The sequence below is a fragment of the Carlito syrichta genome, unplaced genomic scaffold (assembly GCF_000164805.1).
Source record: "Carlito syrichta isolate Samal-C Ts95f unplaced genomic scaffold, Tarsius_syrichta-2.0.1 Scaffold301745, whole genome shotgun sequence".
NCBI classification, from domain to species: domain Eukaryota; kingdom Metazoa; phylum Chordata; class Mammalia; order Primates; family Tarsiidae; genus Carlito; species Carlito syrichta.
The window spans coordinates 40,480-66,692 of NW_007245841.1; the positions used below are offsets into that span (position 1 = coordinate 40,480).

General features: G+C 40.4%; 1 protein-coding gene across 1 annotated transcript in view; it reads right to left on the reverse strand.

Annotated features, from left to right (window-relative positions):
• The window catches only part of LOC103257447 (DENN domain-containing protein 1A), a gene marked incomplete at its 3' end in the record, with an annotated part of 387,709 nt that overhangs the window by 37,928 nt on the left and 323,568 nt on the right, over nt 1–26,213 (reverse strand). The window contains exon 12 of the mRNA XM_008055157.1: nt 7,527–7,685. Within this exon, the coding sequence (XP_008053348.1) occupies nt 7,527–7,685 (159 nt within the window). The remainder of the gene's footprint in view (nt 1–7,526; nt 7,686–26,213) is intronic.

Genomic DNA, 26,213 nt, shown 5'->3' on the forward strand with positions numbered 1-26,213 from the left:
TTTTTTTTTGAGTTGGAGTGTCACTCCATTACCCAGGCTGGAGTGCAGTGTTGTGTGTGTGTGTGTGTGTGTGTGTGTGTGTGTAAACAGACGGGGTCTTGCTATATTTCCCAGACTGGTCTTGAACTCCTAGCCTCAGGTGATCCTCCCACTTTGGCTTCCCAGAAGACTGAGATTACAGTTGTGAGCCACCATGCCTGGCTGAGCAGGGGCTCTTTAGATAGACCTGGGTGTGATGAGGTTAGCCCCAACTCTACCACTCCCAAACTCTGTGGAGGATCACAGAGCTTCATGTAGGGGTGCGTGTGTGTGCGTGTGTGCACGCTCACACGCACACACACCCCCAGTCCCTTCCAGGCTTCACCTAATTTCCCTTTTTTCTGGTTTCCTTATTTCGTTACTTATTACCGTGCTGTACTGTACACAGTATCTAAGAGCCCTCAAATCTTGTTTTAGCATAAGATGGAGGCAGAGACAATTAGTCACATCCCTTTCATTTGTTCTGGGAATCCCCTGCTTTTCTGTGTGGAGAGCAGGGAGTACACACCATTCCATTAAGGGTTCTTAATTCTTTCCCTATCAAGTCACTCCTAGGCCAGGTCAACTGCAATCTGCCTCCTTACGATGTTGTTACAAGTTGGCCCCCACAGTTAGGCTCCTGCACACAGACTTACATTTCTTCTACTCAGAGTGCTTCAGAATAGAAAATTCCAAAGTTTTATTCACAAAGATGTTTGGTAAAATATTAATTAGAATACCAAAAGACTGGAAACAACCTAAATGTCCAACATGGGAGAGTGGTTATGAAAATTATGGCAGCTATAATCGATGGTATATTTTGCAAATATGTAAAAAATGCATATGATCATGTTAAATGGGGGAGAAACAATCTTTTAACTTAGATTTGATTGCAGCTATGTAAACTCTTCACATAATGAAAATTAAAGAGTATACATAAAAGGTATACCTAAGTTCAGTAGGACTATGGCAATGCTTTAATTTTTCTATTTTTAAAATATTTTTCTATTTTCTATTACACTAAAAGCAAATATACAAACAGATTTTTTAAAAAAGAGATCAACAGGGTTACTCAACCAGGATACAGATATATATGGTGTTTTTCCAACCTGCTCCAACATAGCCTCGTGCATTCATGCTTGAAAGCCAGGCTATCAATCTGCTCTTATCTTAACTTCCGTGTCTTCAAGGGGTTTTAGGTAGATAAATATGACTCAGCAGAATAACAGGCAAAATCAGGGGCTAGATGACGCCAGTGTACTCAGAGCAGAATCTGGAAGCTGGACTCTTGGGATGGATGAGGCAAGCAAGACTGCAGTGAGTTGGCTGCTGCCTGTTTAAACAGTTTGGTTCCTGCCTTCACCCCAGCAGTCACTCCCTATGGGCAGGGGCTGTGTTCCCTTTCTTTGGGGAAGCCCAGCTAGCAGATGGGCCCAGAGAGGGCCATGGAAGCTAGTTGAATAAACAACTCCCATAATGCTCCATCTATACTGGCCTTTCCATGGATAACTGGCACAGAAGAGGATGTGTCTTCAAGAACCAATGTCCATGGGTTGAGCTCCTTGATCTAATGTTTCCGAGGATCTGCAATGGGCCAGAGACATGGGGAGAAGCACCTTCACACACACCATCTTAAGACAACTCCATGTAGTATAAGCTATGGAATAAGAAGCTTCAAGCAAAAAAGGGATGAAATGAAAGCACACAAATCTATTTTTGAAAGTTCCTAAAACTGAGACCACTGTGCTGTGAAATGTCTCTCAAAGGGGGTTAGGCTTATTCGAATTTCATGATGATATAATTTTAAACAAAGGGGTGAGGTAAAAAGACTCTTTTGAAAATTCATTCATTCTCCCTAGGAGGAAGAAAGGGGGACATTCAAGGCAAATTCAGAAATCACACTGCTATGCACATCTTCCAAAAGTTGCAATCTTCTACCAAGCACAGAACAGGTCCTTGGCCTAGCAATTAAAATCATTTGTCTTTTATCCCCTTCTTGCCAAAAAGGACCCCAGCCCTAACTAGTTAATCCCTAACACACACTGCTACTCCCAGAGTTGCCTGGCAACTGCTAGGAGGCGTGTCAGAGAGCAAGAAAGGCCTAAATAAATGAGCTGGAGCCTGGGCTGCTGCTTGACATGGATAAAGGGGGTTTCTCCAAATGGGGCTGTCTGGATGCTTGTGGTTCTGTCATTTAAGTAGAGAAGAACAAGTTGGCTTGGCCGATATTGTTAAATATCTTGGGCTTTGCATCTGATTTTTTCCAGGTGACTGGAAAATAGGTCACATGCCCTTGTGATTTGCACACAACCTCCCCTCTGACAGGCAGCAGCAACTTCCAAAGCCCAAAGACAGGACAGGATGCAATGTCTTTGCACTGAACAGAGGCTGAAGGCCAGCCCTCCTCAAATACTTCTCTGTTCCCCAATTTCTTTCACCTCATCTTCCATCCGTTATTCCAAAATATACTCTGTGATACCCACACACTATGCCATGACCTGTGCCTGACACTGGAAATGCAGAGAGACAGTGTTATGAACACGGACCATGTGGAAACTAGAACAAAGACAGGCAGGAGGATGTGGTGGAAGGAACCTGGGGGGCTGTCTCCTGGCTCTACTACTTCCCAGGAACTTGAGCTCCATCATCCACATGTAAAATGGTTAGAAAAGTCCCATTGTGGGGAATTACTGAGATCACGGATGTGAAGCAACTTGGAGTTGAACTGAGCTCCTACTTCATGGGAGGCCACTGAGGAGGTAGCAGACTTGGCTGTGGCTGGATACCCTCAGCATCTCACTTTCTGACCCGAGAGACCCTTTTAAAATAATTCACCTGACTCTGAAGAGGCACCCCCCACTAGTGAGTCAACCCAGTTGGCAAGGATGGGGAGGAACAACCCAGTTCCCGGCACAGGGTTGGGCCTCAGCAAGTGGCCCTCTTCATCCTTCTTCCAGATTGGAGAAAGAAAAAGCTTGTCTTCCAGTCAACTGCATTTTGAGTCATTCCCATAGGAAAAGGGGTAGGAGGAGACCAAAGAGGCAAAAATATCACTTGAACTCTGAACCAGGGAAATAATCTTTAGACCCTGCTGGAGAGGAGTTACTCACCTCTGCCTCTCATGCCAAAGCTTGACCTCTCCTCCCAGAATGGCACTGAGTGGCCTAGTGTGAGTTGTCCTTCAACCTGCTACAGGTTGATAGGGTCCTACTCAGCAGAGAGGAGCCAGGAGAGGGGGGCAGGGCTGATGTTTACAGAGCTGTCAGGGCAGGCACTGTGCTGGGCTTATGTAAACTTCGCTAGGATTCTGCAAGGAGAGGATTATACATATGGAAGAGGGATTGAAGATCAGAGAGGAAAACAACCTGCTCAAAGCCACAAGACAGTCAGAAGCTGAGCAGAGAGGAACACATTCAAGTCTGTCATGTTTCCTCTTTTAAACAAAACATATGACTTTGCATAATCCGAGACCTATGACTGCACCACTTGCCTAGCGTAGGAAGTCACCCCCCACCTGCATGGCAAGCAACCCAGCACACTATGTAGACACACCACAAAGCAGTCGGGGCAGGTGAGCCAGAGAGGCTGACAGCACTGTGGCTGGGCTACCCTACGTGCCCCCACATACTTGCCCTTCTTCCCTGCAAGCTCACTTTGCCCTCAGCTTCAGATCTGCCTGGCCATCTGCCTCAGGATCCTCTTCCCTACACATTTCCACCTGTTTCTGGTCACCACATTTCTCCCTCATCCTATGTATCAAAGGCCTTACATGCACTTGGATCCTTTGACCCAGTAAACTCATGTCAAGGGATCTGCCTAAGAAAATAATTCAGATCATGCATAAAGATTTATATAAAGATGTTCAGCACAATGTGGTTTAAAATCAGGAAATGTTACCAAAAATAAAAAAAGACCGACAAACATGGTGGGCCTTACAACTGATTTCAGATAGCAGGAACTTGATAAAAGTCTGTGAGTGGGGCCTGGATATTTGCTGTTTTAAATGCCCCACGGGTGATTCTGATCCATAGCCAGGGTGGAGAACCACTGGAGTCATCTGATATGCGTATCCATTATAAGTGATGCTAAAGAAGAGGTTTTATGTGATTGAAAAATGTTTACACATACCAAAGGGCAAAAACAAATGAATAACTGGGATACTGGATACTCAACTGCCAAAAAGTAAGTAAAAAAACAAAATTCCAAAATAGACTGAAACAAAACCAACTTCCAAATCCTGAAACCTTGGTAGAAACCTGCTAACACTGTATCTTAACTCTAGATATTAGGATTCTGGATGTTTATAATTTCTAGTCCTGTTACTTGAAACATGTTTTACAAAATGCAGGTGTTATTTTTATAACCAGAGAAGCCCTGGGAAGGCCTCCCTCTCCCGTCAGCACCATGCCACTCAGCCCACTCAGCCCACTCACCCCAGGTACCATTCTCCCTAGCTAAGCAGCCACTGCCCTGCTCCTCCCTTCTTGGGCTCACATGTGATTTTAAATTAATCCCCCAAACAATTTTATATGGGAATTGTTACCCCATTTTTCAGATTAGGAAAATTTGCCAGAATTGAATCTGTGGCTTAAAAAACACTGAAGTAACATGATGATGACCTTTGCTTGGTTCAATGCCTGGCTGGAAAATTTCAGGCCTTCTGGTCTCCTACTTGGGTTTACAGAAGAAAACCATTCTAGCACAGATGAATGGGACCAAAAGCCTGACAGATCTGCCATATTTCGTTGATTCTAAGATGAAAATTTCTTCCCATTGTAACATCTCTGAAATCTGGATGTGTCTTATAATTGGTGGCATCCTTCAATTATAATTGGCAGTACTCTTTTCCCTTTCCTTAACAGTACATAAACTAATGGCATATCTGATGACTAAATGGCAGCTTATATTCAAGGACAAGTGCCATGTCTCCAGCTAAACACATCACCTTATCTTTAAGGTGATACTTTTAATGGCTATGCAATATTCTATAATATGGATATACTTTAATTGACTTCACTAGTTACCTATTATGAACACTTAGTCTGTTTCAGTTTTTTACTATTATAAATGCTGCTACTATGAACACCTTGGTATTAAACTTACACTTTCTGCTACTAGGAGTATCTTCATCTTCTCCCAGTCTCCAAATGTTGGGAGACATTTGGACATGTCTTACTCTTCATCTGCCATATTTTATCTATTACTAAGTCTAGTCATTTCTTCCTTCATGGTACCTTTTCCAGGTGTATCCACCTGAGGACTCTCTTCTGAATTTCCAAAGCATTCCTCCAACTGGTCTCTCATCCTCCAGCTTCCCTTTCAGTCCATCACCATATTATTGCTCAAACCTGACTTCAGCCACATCATATCTCTGCTCAAAAACTTATACTCCTTCCAGGGTAAAGTTCACCCTCTTAGCCTAGTGTCTGAGGCGCTACCAAATTTGGCTCTATCCTTTCCTGCAGCAACATGCCACCATGCAGACCCATTATCCCAGACAAAAATGGCCTGTTCATTGGCCGTGAGATGTTCTGTCTTTAAGCCTTTGCTTCCTCAGTTAACTACACATCCACTATAGGAAGGGATGCTTTTGTCTTTTTTCAAATCTTACAAATCAAACCCAGTTCAAGTTTCACCTTTCTTATGAAATGTTTTATGGCTCATTTGATCCTTATAGCAACCTGTAGAAAGGATAGGGAGTCTTATCCTCATTTTGCAGGTGAAGAAACTAAAGTTTAAACAGATTAAGTAGCTTGTTCAAGCCTTATACATCTAACAAGTACAGAGCTAGACTTTAAACGCCAAGGCTTCTGTTCTTAAATTCAATGCCTTTCAGAGTCAAGTGGAAGTACAGCCATAAACTCCTGTTGTGGAGCAACTTGTGCCCAGATCACATACCTGTACCAAGATTCAACAGTCTCTGGATTCTAGATGCACACATGCCAACAATGAGATAATTACAAGAGTGAAAATACTTCAAGCCTGTCAGTTCCAAGCAATCCAAGGAAAGGACTGGGTCACCTGTCCCATTTCCATTTTAGAGAGGACCACAACAATATTTTTCTTAAATTATGCCAGTTTTCAAAACAGAACTGAACATGATTCATCTGTCTGAACTGAAGATCATGACAAAGAATTGGAACCACCTCACTTTGAGATTAGCAGGACTTGGAAACTTGTTTTAAGCTGATGGGATTTATAGAACCTAAGGGGAGTACTTCTTGGGAAAGTAAAAAGAGAGTGCATGTGTTCTACTATGTGACGTGACAATGACATTGCCTGATGCTCAGGCAGCCTACAAAGTAAGGCCTAAGTGCTGGATGAAAAATGAGGAGAGTATTTTAGGATGCGGCTTCCTGAGCACCCACTGCTCCGGCTACTTCATAGATAGTAGGTCCTGGGTGAAGGGAAAACAAGGTGTTTGCTATTACTCTTTGTGTTTCACTTAGACACACCATGGAATTAGAGCAGCACAAAGAGTCTTACCAATATAACTGTAGCTTCTGAAGAAGTGGGATCCACTCACACTCAGAATTTCCACATAACATGCATTGCCCTACATCCCCTTATCTTTTGTCATTTCAACTAATTAAATACTATGGTTAAATAACTCCACCCTATAGACAGTGCAGCTTAACCTGCTGCCTGGCACCCTACTCTTACTAGGTTGGGTGTCACTCACCTGTTCTGTGCCCCTGAGAGAAGAGACCCATCAGGAAGATTTCCCTTCAGTGTTTTCTCCTATATAGGGGATCCAGGTCCCTAAGCCAATTTCTCCATCTTCCTTGGCCAGGAGGCCAAGAGTAGGCTGAGTGGATAAATATCAAACAAAAACTTCTCAATGAAGCTGGGAGAGCTGGTATTATCTTTGGTTTCAGGGAAGACCTGACATTTTCATATCCTTATGATAATTAATCACCTCATATGGCAGGCAGGGCACCTGGATGAGTTGACTGAGGCTCAGAAAGGTGGATGGGCCATGGAGTCCCAGTCCTCACCGTGGTTTGTAGTCGATGACACCAAGACCACTACAGGAGGCCACTAGGAAGTGAACCCCCAGGATGCTTTACTTTTTCAAGTGAGAAGGAGGAGTCTCTTTAAAGGACAGGGCAGTGAGGTACAGTAGGAAAAGCGGGGCTTTGGGATCATCTGGATCCTCCATTAGCAAGTCATTTCTCTTCTCTGAGTCTCAGTTTTTTCATTTATAAAGTGGAGCTGATCATTGCTCTCTCACAAATATAAGTACTGTAAATCCCTCATGAAAGCAGGTATGTGTGAAGGGTCTGGCACTGTCCCTAACATGTAGTCAGTGCCTACTATCCAGGTACGTATAAGGGGAGGTCTTAACAGTCACGGGAGCAGTGTCTCATGTGATAGTACAGCCTTCTTGAACTAAGAGGTAAAGGAGAGAACTCCCACCTCTACCACAAACATATACAACCTCTGCTAGGTGACACAGAAGCCAGAAGAATCACAGAATTTCCCATGACCCCTGAGGAATGACCAACCATGGACTTGTAACAAGCCAAAAGGCTACTTACCGGCTCGATTTTCAGAGCATTTCGATAACTACCGAAGAAAGCAGCCTGGGCCTTGAGGAATGCTCTGGCCACACCATCACCGGTGGTTGTGGACACCTTCTTCAGCCTATTCTTCAGTGAAGAAATCTGGTGACAGAGAGAAAGCAAACACAGGTTGAGGAGAGGGTCAAAGGAGGATGACTGACTAAGCCCAGTACGTATGGAGCCCTAGAAAACTGATACCTCAGTTGCTGGGAACACAAAAATGCATTCAGTATCAGAACGTGTTTTTGAAATTTTATAATGTTGCTCCTATTAGAGCATGCCTAATAAAAACAAAACTATTCTTTAACCACTTACTACATGCAAGTTAAGTAGTTTCACATAAACTGTATACTTTAATTTTTTCCTCTGGTGAAGAAGAGGGTGGTGTTCTCATCTTAAAAGGGTAAAATAGTCTCAGAAAGGTTAAATTACATACCTAGGAACAATCCCAAGAAGTGGCCAAATTTGAATCAAAGTCTTATCATCTGAGCTCAAATTACACAGATACTTTTAGTTTCAATTCTATTCCATTTTCAAACTACTTAAAAATATTAGCAATAAAATGTTTATGTATATACCTCACACATCATGTCTAAGGGAATGGTGGCAACCATTAGACACATACTCAGCAGGTTAAAATAGACAATGAAGTGTTGACAATGGGAAAAGTAGCAGCCAGAAATAGATTTAGCATATAAACGTAAGTCATAAGATCTTACATGGTGGCTAGAAATGGGTTTCAAATTTCACTTTAAGGGCCTCCTATCAGTCAAAGCAAAGAGAGAAACATGAAGGTTGTGAGATTCCCTGGGTCCATGTATTACACACAAACTAATTGCTCAAATGAATAAAGATGCTCCTGAAAGTGAGACATTAAAGACACTTCTTATGAGTCAGTGTAGGAAAGACTGTGATATGGTGGCTGTTGCCATCAACATTAAGGACAAGACTATTTCTAATATGACCTCCATTTACATCTCAGGATGCTATACTATGTTCTATATGAATGATGCCCCCAGAATTGTGCAATGTGGTGACCTGAGCCATTCATTCACTCCATAAACATTTATTATTTCCTGTATACCCAGGTTTATGCTAGGTGTTGAGGATACCATGTTGAGTGAAACCAGACATGGGACTTGCCTTCATTCAGCTGACATCCTAGTGAAAAAAAATACCAATACATGTGACATTGCTACTGTGATAAGCCTGCAATAGAGTCTACCAACGAGATCAAGGAAGGCTTCCTGGAGGGAAGCAGAGTTGGGCTGAGATCTGAAAGATGAGTTAAAGGAGTTAACTCGGCAAAGAGGGGGAGGGAACCATGTGCTAAGTATGGAGAATAGCATGTAAAGGACCTGTAGGAAGGAGGAGTTCAGAGAACAGAAAGACCTATGGCTCCAGTGGATAAAATGAGGGGGAATACGGCTTGAAATGAGGCTGGAGAGAAAAGCAGGAACCAGAAGGGAATTTTTCTTCATCTTGAAAGAAACAGAAAGCTTAATGATTGCTTTTAAGCATAGAGGCAACATTTGAAGAGCACATTTCAGGGAAACTAATTCCATAAAGGGTTTAGATATAAAACTATTTAATGGTCTGACATTATTTAAAGATAATACTTAGGATAAGACTTAAGGATAAAATAGAAAATTAGATTTAGGTGGCCCATGAATCATCTACAGATACGAAGTATGAATGATAATCTTTTTTCTGGGCACATAATCCATAGCTTTCCTCGGATTCCTAAAGGTGGCTTTGAACCTAAAAATACTAAGAATCACTAATCTGGGATGGACTACATACACTTTAGAAACAATCCATAGACATTATGTCTTGTTGCCAAGCTACTGATAAGGAGATTTTAAAATAGCTTATTGAGATATATTTCACATATCATAAAATTCATTCATTTGAAGGTATACAGTTTGGTGGTTTTTAATATAGTTACTAGGTTGTACAACCATCACTGCTATCTAACTCTAGAACATTTTTATCACCCCAAAAAGAAACCCCATACTCATTAGTTGTCACTCCTCATTCTCTACCAATTTTATCCCCACTATAGCTCTAGGCAACGCAAGCAACTAATAATCTAACTTCTGTCTCTGTGGACTTGTCTACTCTGGGCATTTCATATAAATGTAATTAACAATAGGTAGTCTTTTGTGATTGAATCCTTTTGTTTAGCATAATACCCATTATGAACAAGGTTCATTCCTGTTGCAGTATGTGTCAATACTTCATTACTTTTTATTGCTGAATAATATTCCATTGTATGGATAGACCACATTTTACTTATCTGTTCATCAGCTGATGAACATTTGAGTTGTTTCTACTTTTTGGCTATTGTGAATAAGGCTGTTATAAAGATACATGTACAAGCTTTTGTGTGAAGACAAGAGATTTTGAAGTGAGACCTGAAGAGCAAAATCCTGTTTCCCAGACCTTATGCAGCAAAGATAAGCTGAAAGGACATATGAAGTCACAAAGCACGGTACTTAGAGCATAGCAAGGTGTTGACAGATGTTACCTGTGCACAGGGAAACAATCTTCTGCTGTTGCTAATGGGGCATGCCATATGCTTGGACAGTACACTGAGTAAAGGTGGGACTGGTATTCTCTGACAAGTCAGAAGCAATGGGAACATGCACTGAGGGGTGGCTGCCCCACCTTTGCTTGAAGTTAAGCCATGAAAAACAATTTCCTTTTTGTAGCAGTTTGATCTATAACTGGCTAATTATGACCTCCCCTTCTCTTAGACATATGAGCCTCAGTGCCATAGTGGTGAGAGCCCACGAGGAGCAATGCAGGCAGACTCTGCTGTAGACTTTCAGTTTGAAATAAAAATAAGAAAAGAAAACATGCTTTATTATTATTTTTTCACACAGTTAACTTCCATTTATTTCTTAGTGGTAAGAGCACCTAAAATTTATACTTTCAGTACATTTCTTTTTTTCTTCCATTTTTATTTTAGATCAGAGGGTATATGTGCATCATGCTTTATTAAAATGTTATAAATATTACCTACTCCCTGCCCCCCAAATAATAAAATAACCTGCCCCTCCCAGGGACTAGGGTGACATTTCCATCCTTTGAAATGGTGCCAGCCGCTGTCGCTCTTCTTCTGGTTCCTCAAAGGCCTTGGGCCACCTGTGCTGCAGATTATTCCTCACTTAACCTTCCCTGGCCTTTCCCTTTCATTCGGGAGGTGTTTAATTACCTTGGATTCACAACGCTGCACTTCAGGTGAGCCTCTCCTAATGGCCTCATTTCCATTTTACACAAAGAAGGAGTCACTGATTGTAACTGAGCAAATAGGAGTATGTTCCTGCCTGCCTGCCCCAGCTGGTCTGAAACTAGCCAAGTGGTCCTGGGCTCTTGATGCCCCTGTGACCACTTAGGCCAGGACTTCTGAAGACCTCCCTCCACCCTGCAACATGGAGAAGCTTTTGTCTTGACCTGTCAGCACCTCAAACTTTGAAAGTACAAGTACATGTGCATCTGATGGCTGGTGATAGCATCTATCCTTTAAATAAAAGTGAGGGAAGAAAATTTAATGTTTAAAAAAACCACAGCCATACATCACAGCTGAACTTGCCCTGAGTACTCCTAGGGATGCTTGTCAAACCATTAACAATGGGGTTCACTGGGGGCAATTTGGGGGTGTTGGAAGTGCCATTAAGAATGGCTTCTTCCTTTAATCAGGTGTCTTAGGAGGAAGACAAAAAGCAAGAGAAAGAAAGCCCACAACTGAGTTAATCAGCTTTTGTCTAAAGCTCCCTCTTTCCTCTGTGTGCACCATCTTGGCTATAGCCACATCATCCAGCCAGTCTCCTAAGCTAACTGTCCAATGTCAGATTACATACTTCTTCCTTTCCCACAACCATTTCCCACATCGCATCAACACCAACCCAGATATGTCCCGAATCCACCCTCTTCTCTCATGCCCATGACCTTAGCTCTGCGAGGTTCAGTTCTATCCATCCTCTGTGGCCCAGACTGGTAGAGCAGTTTCCCAAGTGGATTCTGTGCCTTCAGTTTCTCTTCTATGCTATCCACCCATATCTATCCTAGTAATCTTGGAAAAATCCAAATCTGATCACTTCAACCCTCCATCAAAATTCCTCAATGTCCTTGCCCTTCACCATCATCACCTTCAGAAAAACGTCCAAACTCCCGCAATCAGTGCAGGTTTTCCTCAATCAGCCTTGCTTCCATTGCTCTACTTAACGTTATAGTTCACTGATATTGAATTGCTATCCAGAAGCACTGAGTACAAAACCAGTCCATTCATATATCAATAACTCAAACTAAGTTGTCTCTTATTCTTTTCTGTTCTGCTTGTGAATATCTATTCACCTTCTGAAAGCCCATCCAAGTCTCTACCAGTGGGGACTTATTAAAGAAATTATACCACATCCTCACAGGGAAATATTGTGTAGCTGCTAAAAAAGAACATGGTGGTCAGGCATGGTGGCTCACGCCTATACTCCCAGCACTTTGGGAGGCCAAGGTGAGAGGATTGCTTGAGCCCACAGGTTTGAGACTAGCCTGGGCAACTTGGCAAGACCTCATCTCTACAATAAATCAAAAAAATTAGCCGGGCATGGTGGTGCATGCCTGTGGTTCCAGCTACCTGGATGACTGAGGTGGAAGGATCGCCTAAGCCCAGTAGGTTGAGTCTGCAGTGTCTGTGAGCATGCCACTGCATTCCAGCCTGGGAAACTGAGTGAGATTCTGGAGATTCTGACTCAAAAAAGAAAAAAAAGAACATGTCAGTATTCTGTGAACTGACATGAAAAGATGTCCATGAAATACTGTCAAATGGGAGGGAAAAAATGCAAGTGGCAGAGTACCATGTATAGCACGAATCATTTAGAAATCATATATAAATTATATATGTAGTAAAAATCTAAAATGCTATTTATCAAACTTAATCACGCAAAGATGCTTTCACTTTCTATTTTATACACTCGATTGTTTTGATTATCCTTTATAAAAAAGCATATGTTACTTTTATAATAAAGACTTAAAACGAGATTTTTTTTTTTAATAGTCAAATTACCCATTGCCTCTGGTTAAGGGAAAGAGGGAATCCAGATGTCCCCCCATCTGTGAAGCCTGCCCTGACCACTAAAAATCAAGGCAGGTGGCTCTATTGCGACCTGCAGTGTCTACCTCCCTCCCTGATAGACTGTGAGTTCCCAGAAGGGACAGCAGCCAGCACCAGTGCTTGGCCCAGTGTAGTCATGCAGCACTTTCTGTTGAATGAAAGAACAAACGAGCAAGTGTTTTGACATCATGAAAGGCATTTCCAGTGGCTGAGCCTCTCTGCTTGGAGGAAAGTCTAGGATCACATTCTTTAGTGTTGGATCGTTAGAAGAAACTGGTCTCTGCTGGAAAAGATGGGAGGAGAAATTGATACTCTTTCATTCCTCTTCTGCAGAATGCCATTGCTAAGACACAGCCACAATTGCAAGGAAAATGAACCTCTGCATGCTGAATGAGTTAAAGGGAACAAGTAGAATAAGTAGACCAGTCTTATAAAATACCAAATTCTCAACACATCTAATTACACACACATATTTCCCCTCCCTGGCCTTCACCCCACCCTGTACCCTGCTCCTCCTTAAACTGGTCACTGTCCTCTACCTTTCAGGTCTCTGAGCTTCAATCTGCTCCTCCATCCCCACTGCACTCCTCAGGCAGTGGAGCAGAGAGTCTGAATTATATAAGCCAAGGTCTAAGATTGGAAACCTGGCTTCTCTACTTTCTCAACCTTTCTAAGCTTCTGTTCCTTTGCTGTAAAATGAGGTATGTGCAACATAAGTACCTTGTGGGGATTAAAATAAAATGGATATAAAATGGCTAATGAATGTAGCAGAGTGCCTAGCATTTTGTTTTCAGTTCAGGTTTTATTTTTTATCTGGACTACTCCATCAGTCTTGGATCTGGTATCTCTCTCTCCAATTTCTTCTTGATATAATCAAGTCCAAATTCCACAGCACAATATTTAAGGCTTGTTATGGGCTTGGCTCAAGTTCCATTTCCAACTTTGTCTTCTGCTCGATTTTGGAGGCTGTAAAACCCATTCCTAAGCCTGAGATATTGGATATCATATTCTCTAACAAAAACTTTCTGTTAAAAAAAGGGGGGGCACACCTCATCAACAAGAGTACCGGCATAATGAACATGGATATACCTAACCCTGAATTGTACCCTACAAATATATATTTTTAAAGCCTACAACTTTCTGTGGTGCCTTCTATCAGAAGAACTGGCTCTTTCTCAGGGCACATTAGCTTGCTCCTTTGTTAATACTCAATCTCTGCGGGCCCAGAGCTGGAGGTGTGCTGGGAACAGAACTGCAGATGAGTGGGGCTGAGCCTACAAGGACTCTAGTGGAACTCCTGCAAACCAGCCACACATTAGCTTATTACTACTTCAAAAAGGGCTCAAATATTGTGATCATCATCCTATTATTTAGCCTTTTATATATTAGTTTATATATTTTTTTCCCCAGTAGAATGAAGATAACTCTTTCAATGTACACCAGCACTTTACAAGTATGGTTGCAACTTGTGGGGTCTGTGGGTGGAGGAGTTAAGAATGGCCAACTACAATTGTCCACCCTCTAAGACAATCTATCTACTTTTTGTCATCAGTGCTGGCACCTTAAGATCTATCAGCTGCCTCCCATTGCTCTGAGAAAAAAGACTCAAGTGTAGCCTCACCTGCAAAGCCCTGTGTGATCCAGTCACAGCCTCTTTGAGATGGAAGGCTCCTACATACTCTCCATGGCTTCAGACATCCCCTCTGGGCTCCAGGCCCAATGGCCTCCCTCATATCCAGGACCTTTGGATAGGTTATTTCCCGTACAATGTGTACTCACTCAGCCCTGGCCCTTTCCTAGAATTCAGCATTGTTCAACAGAACTTTCTGTAATGATGGGAATAATGTATCTTCTGTCCAAAGTGCTACTTCTGAGTACTTGAAATGTGGGTAGTGTGACAGAGGAACTGAAAGTTTTATTCTATTTAATTTTAATCCATTTAAATGTAAATAGTCACATGTGAACAGTGGATACCATGTTGGACAACACAGGGCTCTAGGGTGACTACTATTCCTTCTTCAGGTATCACTTCCTCAGTCAAATTCCCCAGACTAGATCAAGGTTCCCTATTATATAGTCTCGCTGTTCCTTTCATTTCACACAGCAATGTATCATGATGCATTCTGCAGAAATCCAATTAATGTCTGTCTCTTCTATGTGCTGACTGGTCTAGAAAGGCAAGGACCTCCATCCTCAGTGCTAGCAAACCTCAACTAGAGATGCAATGATAAAAATCTGGTTTGGCACTGTGGGAGGCCGAGGCGAGTGGATTGCCTGAGCCTGTGGGTTTGGGACCAGCCCAGGCAACTTGGTGAGACCTCGTTGCTACAACAAATTGTGGTAGTGCGTGGCAATACACACCTATAGTCCCGGCTACTTGGAAGGCTGAGGTGGAAGATCGCTGGAGCCCAATAGGTCGACACTGGGGTGGCCGTGAGTGTGCCACTGCACTCCAGCCTGGACGACGGAGTGACTCCAATAAAAAAAAAAAAAAAATCTGGCCCAAGACAGTATGTACAGGGCATCTCCCTTCCCTCTCGGGAAGTGCATTAAGTACTGGGTGTCACATTGGAGTTAAAAGATTTTTTTTGTTTGTTTGACAAATTGGACACTCAACAGCAGCTGTGAAGGGTAAGAGAGTCACATTTTCTTCCACCCTCTAAGGACTAAAGCAAGTTGATTGATTCTTCCTTTCCTGAATAAACTAGACATCAAAACTTTGTTCTAAAATCTCATGGGGAATGTCTAGGTCCAGAAATGGGAAAAAGAGTTAGTGACTTGTTTTCCCATACTCAGAGGCACATAAACATTGGCTTCCTGTGCCATCTTCACACTGGTAACAAAAAAAATGGTCATTTTCATTGCCATTACATAAGTGTATTTGCCTTTACCTTCATTAGTTCTTGCCTCAAATTTGAAGCAAAAAAGTCTTGGAGAACCAGAAGAAAGGAATAGGAACTAGTATTTATCAAGTACTCTACTAGTTATCAAAGGCCATGGTAAGTGTTTCTTTACCCAGCATTGTATTAAAATTTCAGAACTATTGGCCTAGTTAGGCATAGTTATCCTCACTATACAGATGAGGAAGGTGAGACCCAGGCCCACATCATACAGAGTACAGCAATGGTAGAAGCCAAAATCAAGCCCAAGTATACCTTACTCTAAAAGCCTGTGCGAGTCTATTAATTCTCACTGCTGCTAGGGTTTCTTAGACCAGCAGATAATATTCCTCTATAATACTGGTTTATTTTTTTCCCCGATTGAATATTTCTCTATTATTCCTTCCTCTCATTCCTAGCTTTTCTGTTTCTTTCTTGAGAACATGGTTGTATCTTGACCTCAGTTGGCTTTAATTGATTCTTCTGCACCCTATTTTCCCCTCAAAGATCCTGGTTCTCCATGGGGGAGTGAAGACTGTGCTAGTTATGAAGAGCTCCAAGCTGGAGCTGGCTCTGACTCTACAAGCCCTGTTCTCTGCTCCCTCTGTCTTTCCTGACAACTCGTGGGTTGTACATAAGTCAGAAAGTGGCAAGAACTATAATTCTAAGGAGCTTTTGTCAGACAAAAGGATCACTTTTCATTATGTGAATGGCTACTTCATTATGTGCTATACTGGCTCTGTTGAGCATCCCATGAACAAACCATCAAACCTTTAGAATGAAGTAAAAAAGTACAATTTAAAAATAAAATCCCAAAAGGCCCATTTTTACTATTTGCCAAATAAAGCTCAGGAGGAGTCCTGCACACACAAGTGTGTACTCCAGTTCCCTCCCCACGAGTTTAATCAGGGAACCTCAATATACGCAACTGAAATACAAAGTAGCAAAGACTTTTGCATTTTTCTATTTCTAAATCTCATCTTTCTTGAAATACTTTTTTTTTTGGCCCAGAGTCAGTGAAATTGCCTTTGTTTTCCCTATACAAGAATTTGGCCTTAACATACCAGATGCACACGCATGCAATTGCACCTACACACATATACACAAATTAATGTAGCTAGAAAATCCTACCCATGCTAGAGGAGACTACAAGATACGAGCTCAAAGTAAATGTGTGTTTAGATTATTAGGTGGTGATTCAATAAAAAGATTATTTCTAACCAAATATGTGCATGTACACGTGTGTCTGTGTGTGTGTGTGTGAGTGTTTGTGTGTATGCATCTCCATCTATCCCTTCAAAGAAGGGTTTTCTCCCTATACTTCTGGCAGTTCAGGTTTAAAGGTCAGATTTAAACTATCACCATGTTTCACAATGCAATCTGTGCAGTGCCGCGTAATGAAATGGTTCAGTAAAGGTGCTCGTGGAAATTCTTTTAATTAGGTCTAAGGCTTTTCAGTTGTCAACATGAATAAACCAAGAAGCATTCTCTTGCAAACACAACACAGAAAATTAAAATGTAAGTTACCTTTGGGAAAAAAGAATGATATGCACTTGCAAAAGAAAAGTTATATATATTTTTTATAAAACAATCTCCATCAATTTTTAAGAAATGACCAATATCTTTCAATAACAAAATGAATTACAAATAAAAAATAAAGAGGTTAGTTTATTTCCAATGAACCCGAACACTAATGCCTTTTCTAATGAAAAGTATTTGGAGGAAGACTAAAGTTAATCATAACGAAAAATGTCTATCAAGAGACTAAAGACCTTCTTCATGAGCAAAAGCCACCTTCCTATTTAACTATAATTAATTTACAGATCAGCAGTATCTCAGGCAAACATGTGAATATACCACAATGACTCCTGCAAATTGAATGACGTCTATTAAAATGCACCAAAACGTGTTTTTGCCCCAGAACCACTATCTGAGGCCCAAAAGATGAGCATATCACAGCAGAAACACCATCAAAATGCCTGCTTTTCAAAGCCCTGTTGACAAACTAAACCACATAGATTTGGAAATTTTAATCATCAGTTCAGAGCTAGAAATAAAATTCACAAAATAAAACGGTAAGAAAATGATAGGTTGGTTGGGAAAGTTGGATTGTATTTGCACTGAGCTCGGATGGAAAAGAAAACTAAAGAGTTCAGATTTAGATGGATGTGGAGGTGTTCACAAATACCAACTATCCTTGATATCTTACAGGAAACAACTTACATGGAGCAATGCCAGCATGCAATAAACATGCATAATAAATCAATGCCTTGAGTGATCAACTGATGAATGTATGTTTAGTGAGCCCTGAACACACTCCACAATATATTGATTTATTATGGGCTCAAACAGACCTGAGTTCAAATTCTGGTTCTGCTCCTGGCTATTATCTGGATGCCTTTAGGCAAGTTACTTAGCCTTTTTTATTCCTCTATAAAAAGGGGATAAAGCACCTTCCCCTCTTTTTTTTTTTTTTTAGGGCTTGTTATGTAGATTAAATGTCAAGATTTTCAAAGCTTCTAGCACAGTGCCTGGCACACAGTAGGAGCCTAATAGATGGTGACTATTCTTTCACACTAGCCCAACGCCAAAGCCAAAACTACCCAAGCCTTTATTTTAGCATCAAAAAGAATCATGGGTTTACAATTAACATTTTCTAGGGCATCAATTACTGAAATGTCACTCATTATGCTGAGTCTAGTGGATTTATTTATTTAGTGACCCAAACTCGATGTGTATTTGGGAGTTAATGAAGTGCTTGGTGTTTACAAAGATAAATGAGGGATTTGTCTCAGCAACAATCCTAGGCTGAATGGATATAGATTTCCATGCTTAGAGATGTGGCTGGGCTGGATCCATGGTGGATCACACGGATATATCCACATACAGTGAGATATCTCCCAAGGGGATCTGGGCATCTCCACCTCCTCAGGGGAGAAAAAACACAGGAAGGGGGGTGGGAATTGTGTATAATAGATGTGTTTCACAGTGTCCCTGCTGTGGTGAACAACTTGATCCACTTACAGTTCCAAACACATGATGCATAAAAGAGCTGACAGAAATTCAATTCTTGCAAAGAAAAGCATCTGCTCTCTAGTGGGAACGGCCAAATATTAAGCAGTTCTAAGGCAGGGCAAAGACCTAGAGGAGCACACTTCATTATCTAAATAGCCAGAGTAAAGAAATGCAGAGGATTACAAACGAACGAAAAAGTAGCCAAGATTCCAAGCATTAATTACCCGGAGTAAAATGATTCAAGTTAAATCTTTGTTACGACAAATATTAAACCCAGCTGTGTTTATGTAGCAGTTGTGAAAAAGAAGAAAAAAAGAAATCCGTGTACAATATCTGTGAGCTCTGCCAGTTAATTGAATTCGCTGGCAGCACTTCCTCCACCACGAGCCAAACATCCTCAAAGATAAAATGTAGCTTTTAAACAGACCTGGGGAAAACGGAATCAAGAAATTTCAACCAATAAAACACAACTCTTTACTGGTATAAAAGTAAAGTAAAATTCAGTAATGAAAGGAAGGAAGTCTCTTAAACATTTACTGCATTCCAAAGCTTGGAATTGCGGTTTATGGCTGAGGTCTCTTCTGATGTCCCACAGTGCTCCTGCTCCAGCATCTTTAATGAAGTCCCATAAACTCCCATAAAATCCTCGACTGTTGACAAATCATATACACACACTCAGGGCAAGGCTCACTGGATCACGATGCTCCTTCCTTCCTGCATGAAATTTACAAATCATGGAATGGACACTGTCACTGAGAGTGGCCCAACACAGAACAGAGACTGACGAACAATAACCCAAAAGCAAGGGATGAAAGACTAGACACTGGTCAAAGGTGATCCTGCTAAGAATTCTCTTTAGCCAACTGTCTCCTTATCTTGAGTCCAATATCGTAGATGTGGAGTAGGGGAGAAGCTTTGGTCAGAGTCTAGGAACCAGAGAAGCAACAAGAGGTGGGATCCAGCACTTGAATCTTAGTCTGGGACTCACTGTAGTGTGAATTTTATCACATCATTCTCAGGCTTCAATAACTTAGTTGATTCTTCATTACCCAAAATTTGAAGTCCAAACTTGCTTTTATGACCATTCCTGATCTGCTATCTCCTGTCTACTACTTTGGTCTCATCTTCGTGCCTCCCAACTACACCCCCTAAGTTCTAGCCATCCTAACTATTAATCTTTGCCCAAACACATACTGCTTTTGTTTATACCTCTAGCCTCCAGGCATTCCATTCCCATTCACATCCCAGTGCGTTCATCTCTCCTTATCCAGGAGAGGTGACTATTTCTTACACATCTCTATGTCCCTATGGCCCAATACACTGAATACACATCCAAAAGATTATGGCTGAATACATGATGAATGAATGATCTCCATTCCTGAATTGGCTATAGCTCTACCTATATGGGACATTCTGAACCAGAAATGTCTAGAGGATCCTGTGGATGGAAGCAAAGCTGCTGGTATAAAGTTCAGGCGGGTAGGAGAGTGGCAAGAGATAAGGCAGGAAAGCGTGGCAGAGGGTGGGTTATAGAGGACATATTATGGAACTTGAATTCCACCTGGAGGAAAATGAGGAGTAACTAAAGGGTTTTAAGCTGGGGAGTGGTATTCATGCTCGGGAATATGCCTCTGTTTGTATCCTGGGAGACAAGACTGGGATTGTAGAAGTAGGGGTAAGACTGGCAGTCTAGTCTTCCATTAGTTCTTCTACTAACCAATCTGGGACCTCACAGAAGAAAAAAGACCATGTCTTAATCATCCACAATGTAAAGCCTGGCACTAGCAGGTGCTCTGGAAATGCCTGTTGAATGAATAAATGTTCTACTAGCGAATACTATCAATATATGCATTAGTAGGGCAGAAGGATCAAATCCACAAAAGGATCTAGTCCCTTGCCTTTGGGACCAAATGTATTGTTGACAAGGGCAGGATTGTATACCAGCACCTAGGAGGCCTACAGCACATTTTGAGAGTGATGGTTCTGGGCCTTTGGAGAAACATGGCTTGGAGAAGACCATGGCCTTGAGAAAAACATGTAGTCTGAAAATAGGCATTTAGATCAATAAAATCTTGCCACTATTTCTTCCCAAAATCCACAGCTAACACAACATTGCCAGAGAAAACAAAACATTTGGAGTTTCATGGAACCTAGCAAAGTATAAGGCCTTAACCTTGCTATTCTCACTTTTTTTTAAGGGTAGAAAAAGCTAAAAGATTATAAATTTTGAGACTAAACTGTCTAGGAATCTAGCAGAAAGCCAGAGTCACCCTACCTCCCAAGTAACCCTTTGCTCATGTTCATAAATCATGTGAAAAATCAGTAGAAGCCGGGCTCAGTGGTTCAGCCTGTAATCCCGTGCTTTGGGAGGCTGAGGTGAATGGATTGCCTGAGCCCGTGGGTTTGAGACCCGCCCAGGCAACTTGGCGAGACCTCATCTCTACAATAAATCAAAAATTAGCCGGGCGTGGTAGTGCACGCCTGTAGTTCCAGCTACTTGGAAGGTTGAGGCGGAAGGATCACCAGAGCCCAGTAGGTCGAGGCAGCAGTGGCCGGGAGCGGCCACTGCACTCCAGTCTGGGTGACAGAGTGAGACTCCAATTAAAAAAAAAAAAAAATCAGTAGAGCTGTTCTGAAGGCTACTCAATATTGGAACCCCTTTTAAAAATCAATTCCCAAGGTTTCTTTTTAAAAATTAACATTAAGCCACAACTTAGAATAGAATTCTCATAGAATGCATATATTTTAAAGGTACAGTCTGATCAGAGTTTTGACCAATGTATATACCACCATATATACATTGTGACCACCACCATAATCATGAAACAAAGCAGTTCCTTCAACACAAAAGGTTTGTTGGTGCCCTCTGGCAGTCAGGCTGTTTCCTCTGTCCTAGCCCGAGACAACCACTGATTTGCTTTCATCCACTATGGAATAGCTTTCTCTCTCCCACAATTTTATATAAATGAAATCATATAGTATATACTCCTTGTCTGGTTTCTTTGTGTATATCAAAAATTTGCTACTATGTATGGAATGTCGCCTCAAGAATATAAAATAAGGGATATAACACATTGTTTATTCATCTAACACTTGATAGATGTTTCCAGTTGTCCATTTGAAGTGTTTCCAGTTGTTTACTGTAAATAAAACTGCCATAAACATTTATTTACAAGACTATATGAATATATATTTTCATTCCCCTTTAATGAAAAGCTAGGAGTCGAATAAGATCGTTGGGTTGCATCAGGTACATGTTTAATTTCATAGAATATCGCCAAACTATTTTCCAAAGTGGTTGTAACATTTTATACTCCCATCAGCAGTAATAAGAGATCCAGATAAGTTGTTCTACATTCTCAATAATAGTTGGTGTTGTCAGTGTTTAAAACATTTTAAAGTCAGATTTACTGAAGAATGATTTACATACATTAAAATTCACCACTTTTAGGCCACATGTGGTGGTTCACCCTGAGATCCCAGCACTTTGGGAGGCTGAGGAGGGAGGATTGCTTGAGGCCAGGAGTTTGAGACCATCCTAGGCAACAAAGCATCTCTACAAAAAATTAAAAAAAGAAAAATTAGTCAGGCATGATGGTACATACCTGTAGTCCCAGCTACTTGGGAGGCAGAAGCAGAAGGATCAACTAAACCCAGGTGGTCGAGACTGCAGTGAGTCATGATTGTGCCACTGTACTCTAGCCTGAGCAAAAGAGTGAGACCCTGACTCAAAAACAAAAACAAAAACAAAATCATGACTTTTAGTGAATAGTTCAATGAATTTTGAAAGAAGCATATAGTCTGGGCTTGGTGGCTCAGCCTGTAATCCCAGAACTTTGGGAAGCCAAGGCGAGTGGGTTGCCTGAGCCCATGGGTTCCAGACCAGCCCAGGCAACTTGGCGAGACCTCATCTCTACAATAAATCAGAAATTAGCCAGGCGTGGTAGCATGCACCTATAGTTCCGGCTACTTGGAAGGCTGAGGTAGAAGGATTGCCAGAGCCCAGCAAGTCGACGCTGGGGTGGCTGTGAATGTGCCACTACACTCCAGCCTGGGCAACAGAGTGAGACCCCAACTCAAAAAAAAAAAAAAAAAAAAAAGAAGCACATAGTTATATATCTAGCACCACAATCAAGATATAGACTAAGTCGTATCCATTTTATGGGTGTACCACTGTTTGTTTATATGTTCACCAGTTGAAAGACATTTGGATTGTTTCTAATTTTTGGCAGCTAAAAATATATACATACATGTGTTTGTACATATATGTTTTCATTTTCTTGGGTAAATACCTAGAAGTAGGATTTCTTGGTCATATAATAAGCATATGTTTAAGATATATGCTTTTTAATTAATTTATTTTTTTTGAGTCAGAGTCTCATTCTGTTGCCCAGACTGGAGTCCAGTGGCATGATCATGGCTGACCACAACCTCAACCTCCTGGGCTCAGGAGATCTTTCCTTCTCAGCCTCCCAACTAGTGTGTATCACCCCACTTGGCAAAATTTTTTTACTTTTGTAGGGAAAAAGTCTGCTGTCAGGTTGGTCTTGAACTCCTGGGCTTAAGCAATCTTCCCACCTCGGCCTCCTGGAGTGTGCTGGGATTACAGTCATGAGCCACCATGCCCAACCAAATATACATTTACAGAACAATTTCAGTCTTTTTATTTTAACCATACCAGTGGATATGTTGTGGTACCTTATTGTGATACTAATTTGTACCCTCATGACTAATGATGCTGAGTATTTTTCCAGTGCTTTATTGGCTATTTGGATCTCCTTTTTTGTCATATGTCTCTTCAAATATTTTACCCACTTTAATTGAGCTGTCTTCTTATTGAGTTTTAGGGATTTTTTTGGTACAGTCTGGATAAAAGTCTTTTTCAAATATAAGTATTGAGAATATTTTATCTCAGTCTGTGGCTTGCCTCTTTATTTTTAAAATGATGTCTTTTGAAAAGGATACATTTTTACCTCTTTTGAGATCCAATTTATCACTTTTCCTTTTTATGATGTATGCTTTTTGTGTCCTAAGAAATCTTAGCTTACCCAAGTTCATGGAGATACCCTCCTATATTTTCTTCTATTCATTTGATAGTTTTTGCTTCTATGTTTGAGTCTATAATTTATTTTGAGCTCATATTTGCATGAGGTAAAAGTGAAGGCTTATTTTTTTCCCATATTGATATCCAGTTGTTCTAGAACATTTGTTGGGGAAAAAAACACCTCTTCTTTCAATTTTTTAATTACTGTGATATATTTGTTGAAAAATCAATTGACTGTTTATGTGTAGGTCTAATTCTGGACTCTTTATTTTGTTCTAGTAATCTAATCTACACTGTCTTGAATACTATGACTTTATATTAAGTCTTGAAAACAGGTAATACAAGTCCTATAACTTTGTTCTTCTTTTTCAACATTGTTTTGGCTATTCTAGATCTTTTACATATTCATATACATTTTAGAATCAGCTTGTCAAGTTTTCAAAAAAAAGCCATCTGGAATTTGGGTTGGAATTACATTGAATCTATAGATCAATTTAGGGAAAATTAACATCTTAAAAATATTGAGTAAAAAAAAATATTGAGTCTTCCGATCCAAAACATGGAATAATCTTTCCATTTATTTAGGTCTTTTAAATTTTTTCTCAGAAATGTTTTATAGCTTTCAGGATTCAAATCTTAAACATATTTTGTTACATTTATTCCTAAGTATTTTGCGTTTGGTATGCTATTTTAAATGGTACTTTAAAAAAAATCTCATTTTTCAAATTGCTCATTACTAGTATATAGAAATACATTTGATTTTTGTATACTGACTTTATCCTGCACCCTTGCTAAATTCATTTATAAGACTCCTTAGGATTTTCCACATACATGATTATGTTGCCTGAATAAAGACAATTTTACTTCTTTCTAATCTTTAGAGCTTTTACTTCTTTTCCTTGTCTTAGTACAATGTTGAATAGAAATGAGAAAAGCAGATGTCTTTTTTTGTTCCATTCTCAGGGGCAAACAATCAGTCTTTCAATATTAAGTATGATGTGAGCTGTAGGTCTTTCCCAGATGCTCTCTATCACAATAAGAATACCAAGTTTGCTAAGAGATTTTATCATAGATGGTATGGAGTTTTTCCTAAACTACTTTTCCCCCCATATGTCTTACTATATTATTTTCCTTTTTAGCCTGTTGATATGGTAAACTACATAAAATAATTTTCAAATACTTAATCAATCTGTATTTACATCCTTAAAAAAGGATGTATTTTCAGTTTTATATATTGCTGGATTCAATTTGCTAATATTTTGTTAAAGATTTTCACATCAGCCAGGTTCGGTGGCTCAGCCTGTAATCCCACGCTTTGGGAGGCCAAGGTGAGTGAATTGCCTGAGCCCACAGGTTTGAGACCCGCCTGGGCAACTTGGCGAGACCACATCTCTACAATAAAAATTTAAAAAACTAGCCGGGCATGGTAGCACGCGCCTGTAGCACCAGCTACTTGGAAGGCTGAGGGGAAAAGATCACCAGAGCCCAGCAGGTCGAGGCTGCGGTGGCCGGGAGCGGCCACTGCATGCACTCCAGTCTGAGCAACTGAGACTCCAACTCAAAAAAAAAAAAAAAAGATTTTCACATCTATATTTGCATCTATATTGGTCTGTAATTTTTTTTTCTTAGAAATACTTTGGTTTTCATGTCAGGGTGACCTCATAAAACCAGGTGAGACATGTTTCTTTTATCTCTATTTTCTGAAAAAGTTTGTATAAGATTGTATTAGTTCTTCTTAAACATATGATAGAAGTAACCAGTGGTGCTGCAGGAGTCTGGGGTTATTTTGTGGTAAAGTTTTAACTATATATTTAAAATCCTTTAATAGAAATAGTGCTATTTTTCTATTTCTTCTTGAGTCACTTTCTGCAATTTGTGTATTCCAAGGAATTTGTTCATTTCATTTAATTTGTCAAAATTATAGGCATAAAGTTATTCCTAACACTTATTTATTTTTTTCTAAAGTAAACTTTTATTTTGGAATATCTTTAGATTTGCAGAAAAGTTGCAAAGACAGTGCAAAGAGTATTCGTGTACTCATCACCCAGTTTCAGTCTCCACTAATATATCTTATCATCATACATTTCCCAAAACTAAGAAACCAACAATGGCACATTATTATTAACTAAACTCCATATTTTATTGTGATTTCACCAGTTTTCTATTAATGTTCTTTTTCTATCCCAGGAGCCAATCCAAGATACCATATTGCATTTAGTTTTCATATCTTCTTAGTTTCCTCTGAGCTATGAGTTTCTCAGTCTTTCTTTTGTTTCTTATGATCTTAATTTTGAGACGGACTGGTCAGATATTTTGTAGAATATTCCTAAACTTGAGTGTGTTGTAGGTTCCTGTCATGATTAGAATGGGTTGTGGAAGGAATACCACGAGGTGAAGTAATGTTCTCATTATGTCACATCAGTGGTTACATGATATTCACATGACATCATTAGTGATGTTAAACTTAATTGTTTGGTTAAGGTAGTATCTGCCAGTTTAGTCACTAAAGTTTCTAGTTTTCCCTTTACATATACTATTTTTTAATTGTGAGTCACTAAGTCTACCTCACACCCAAGTGT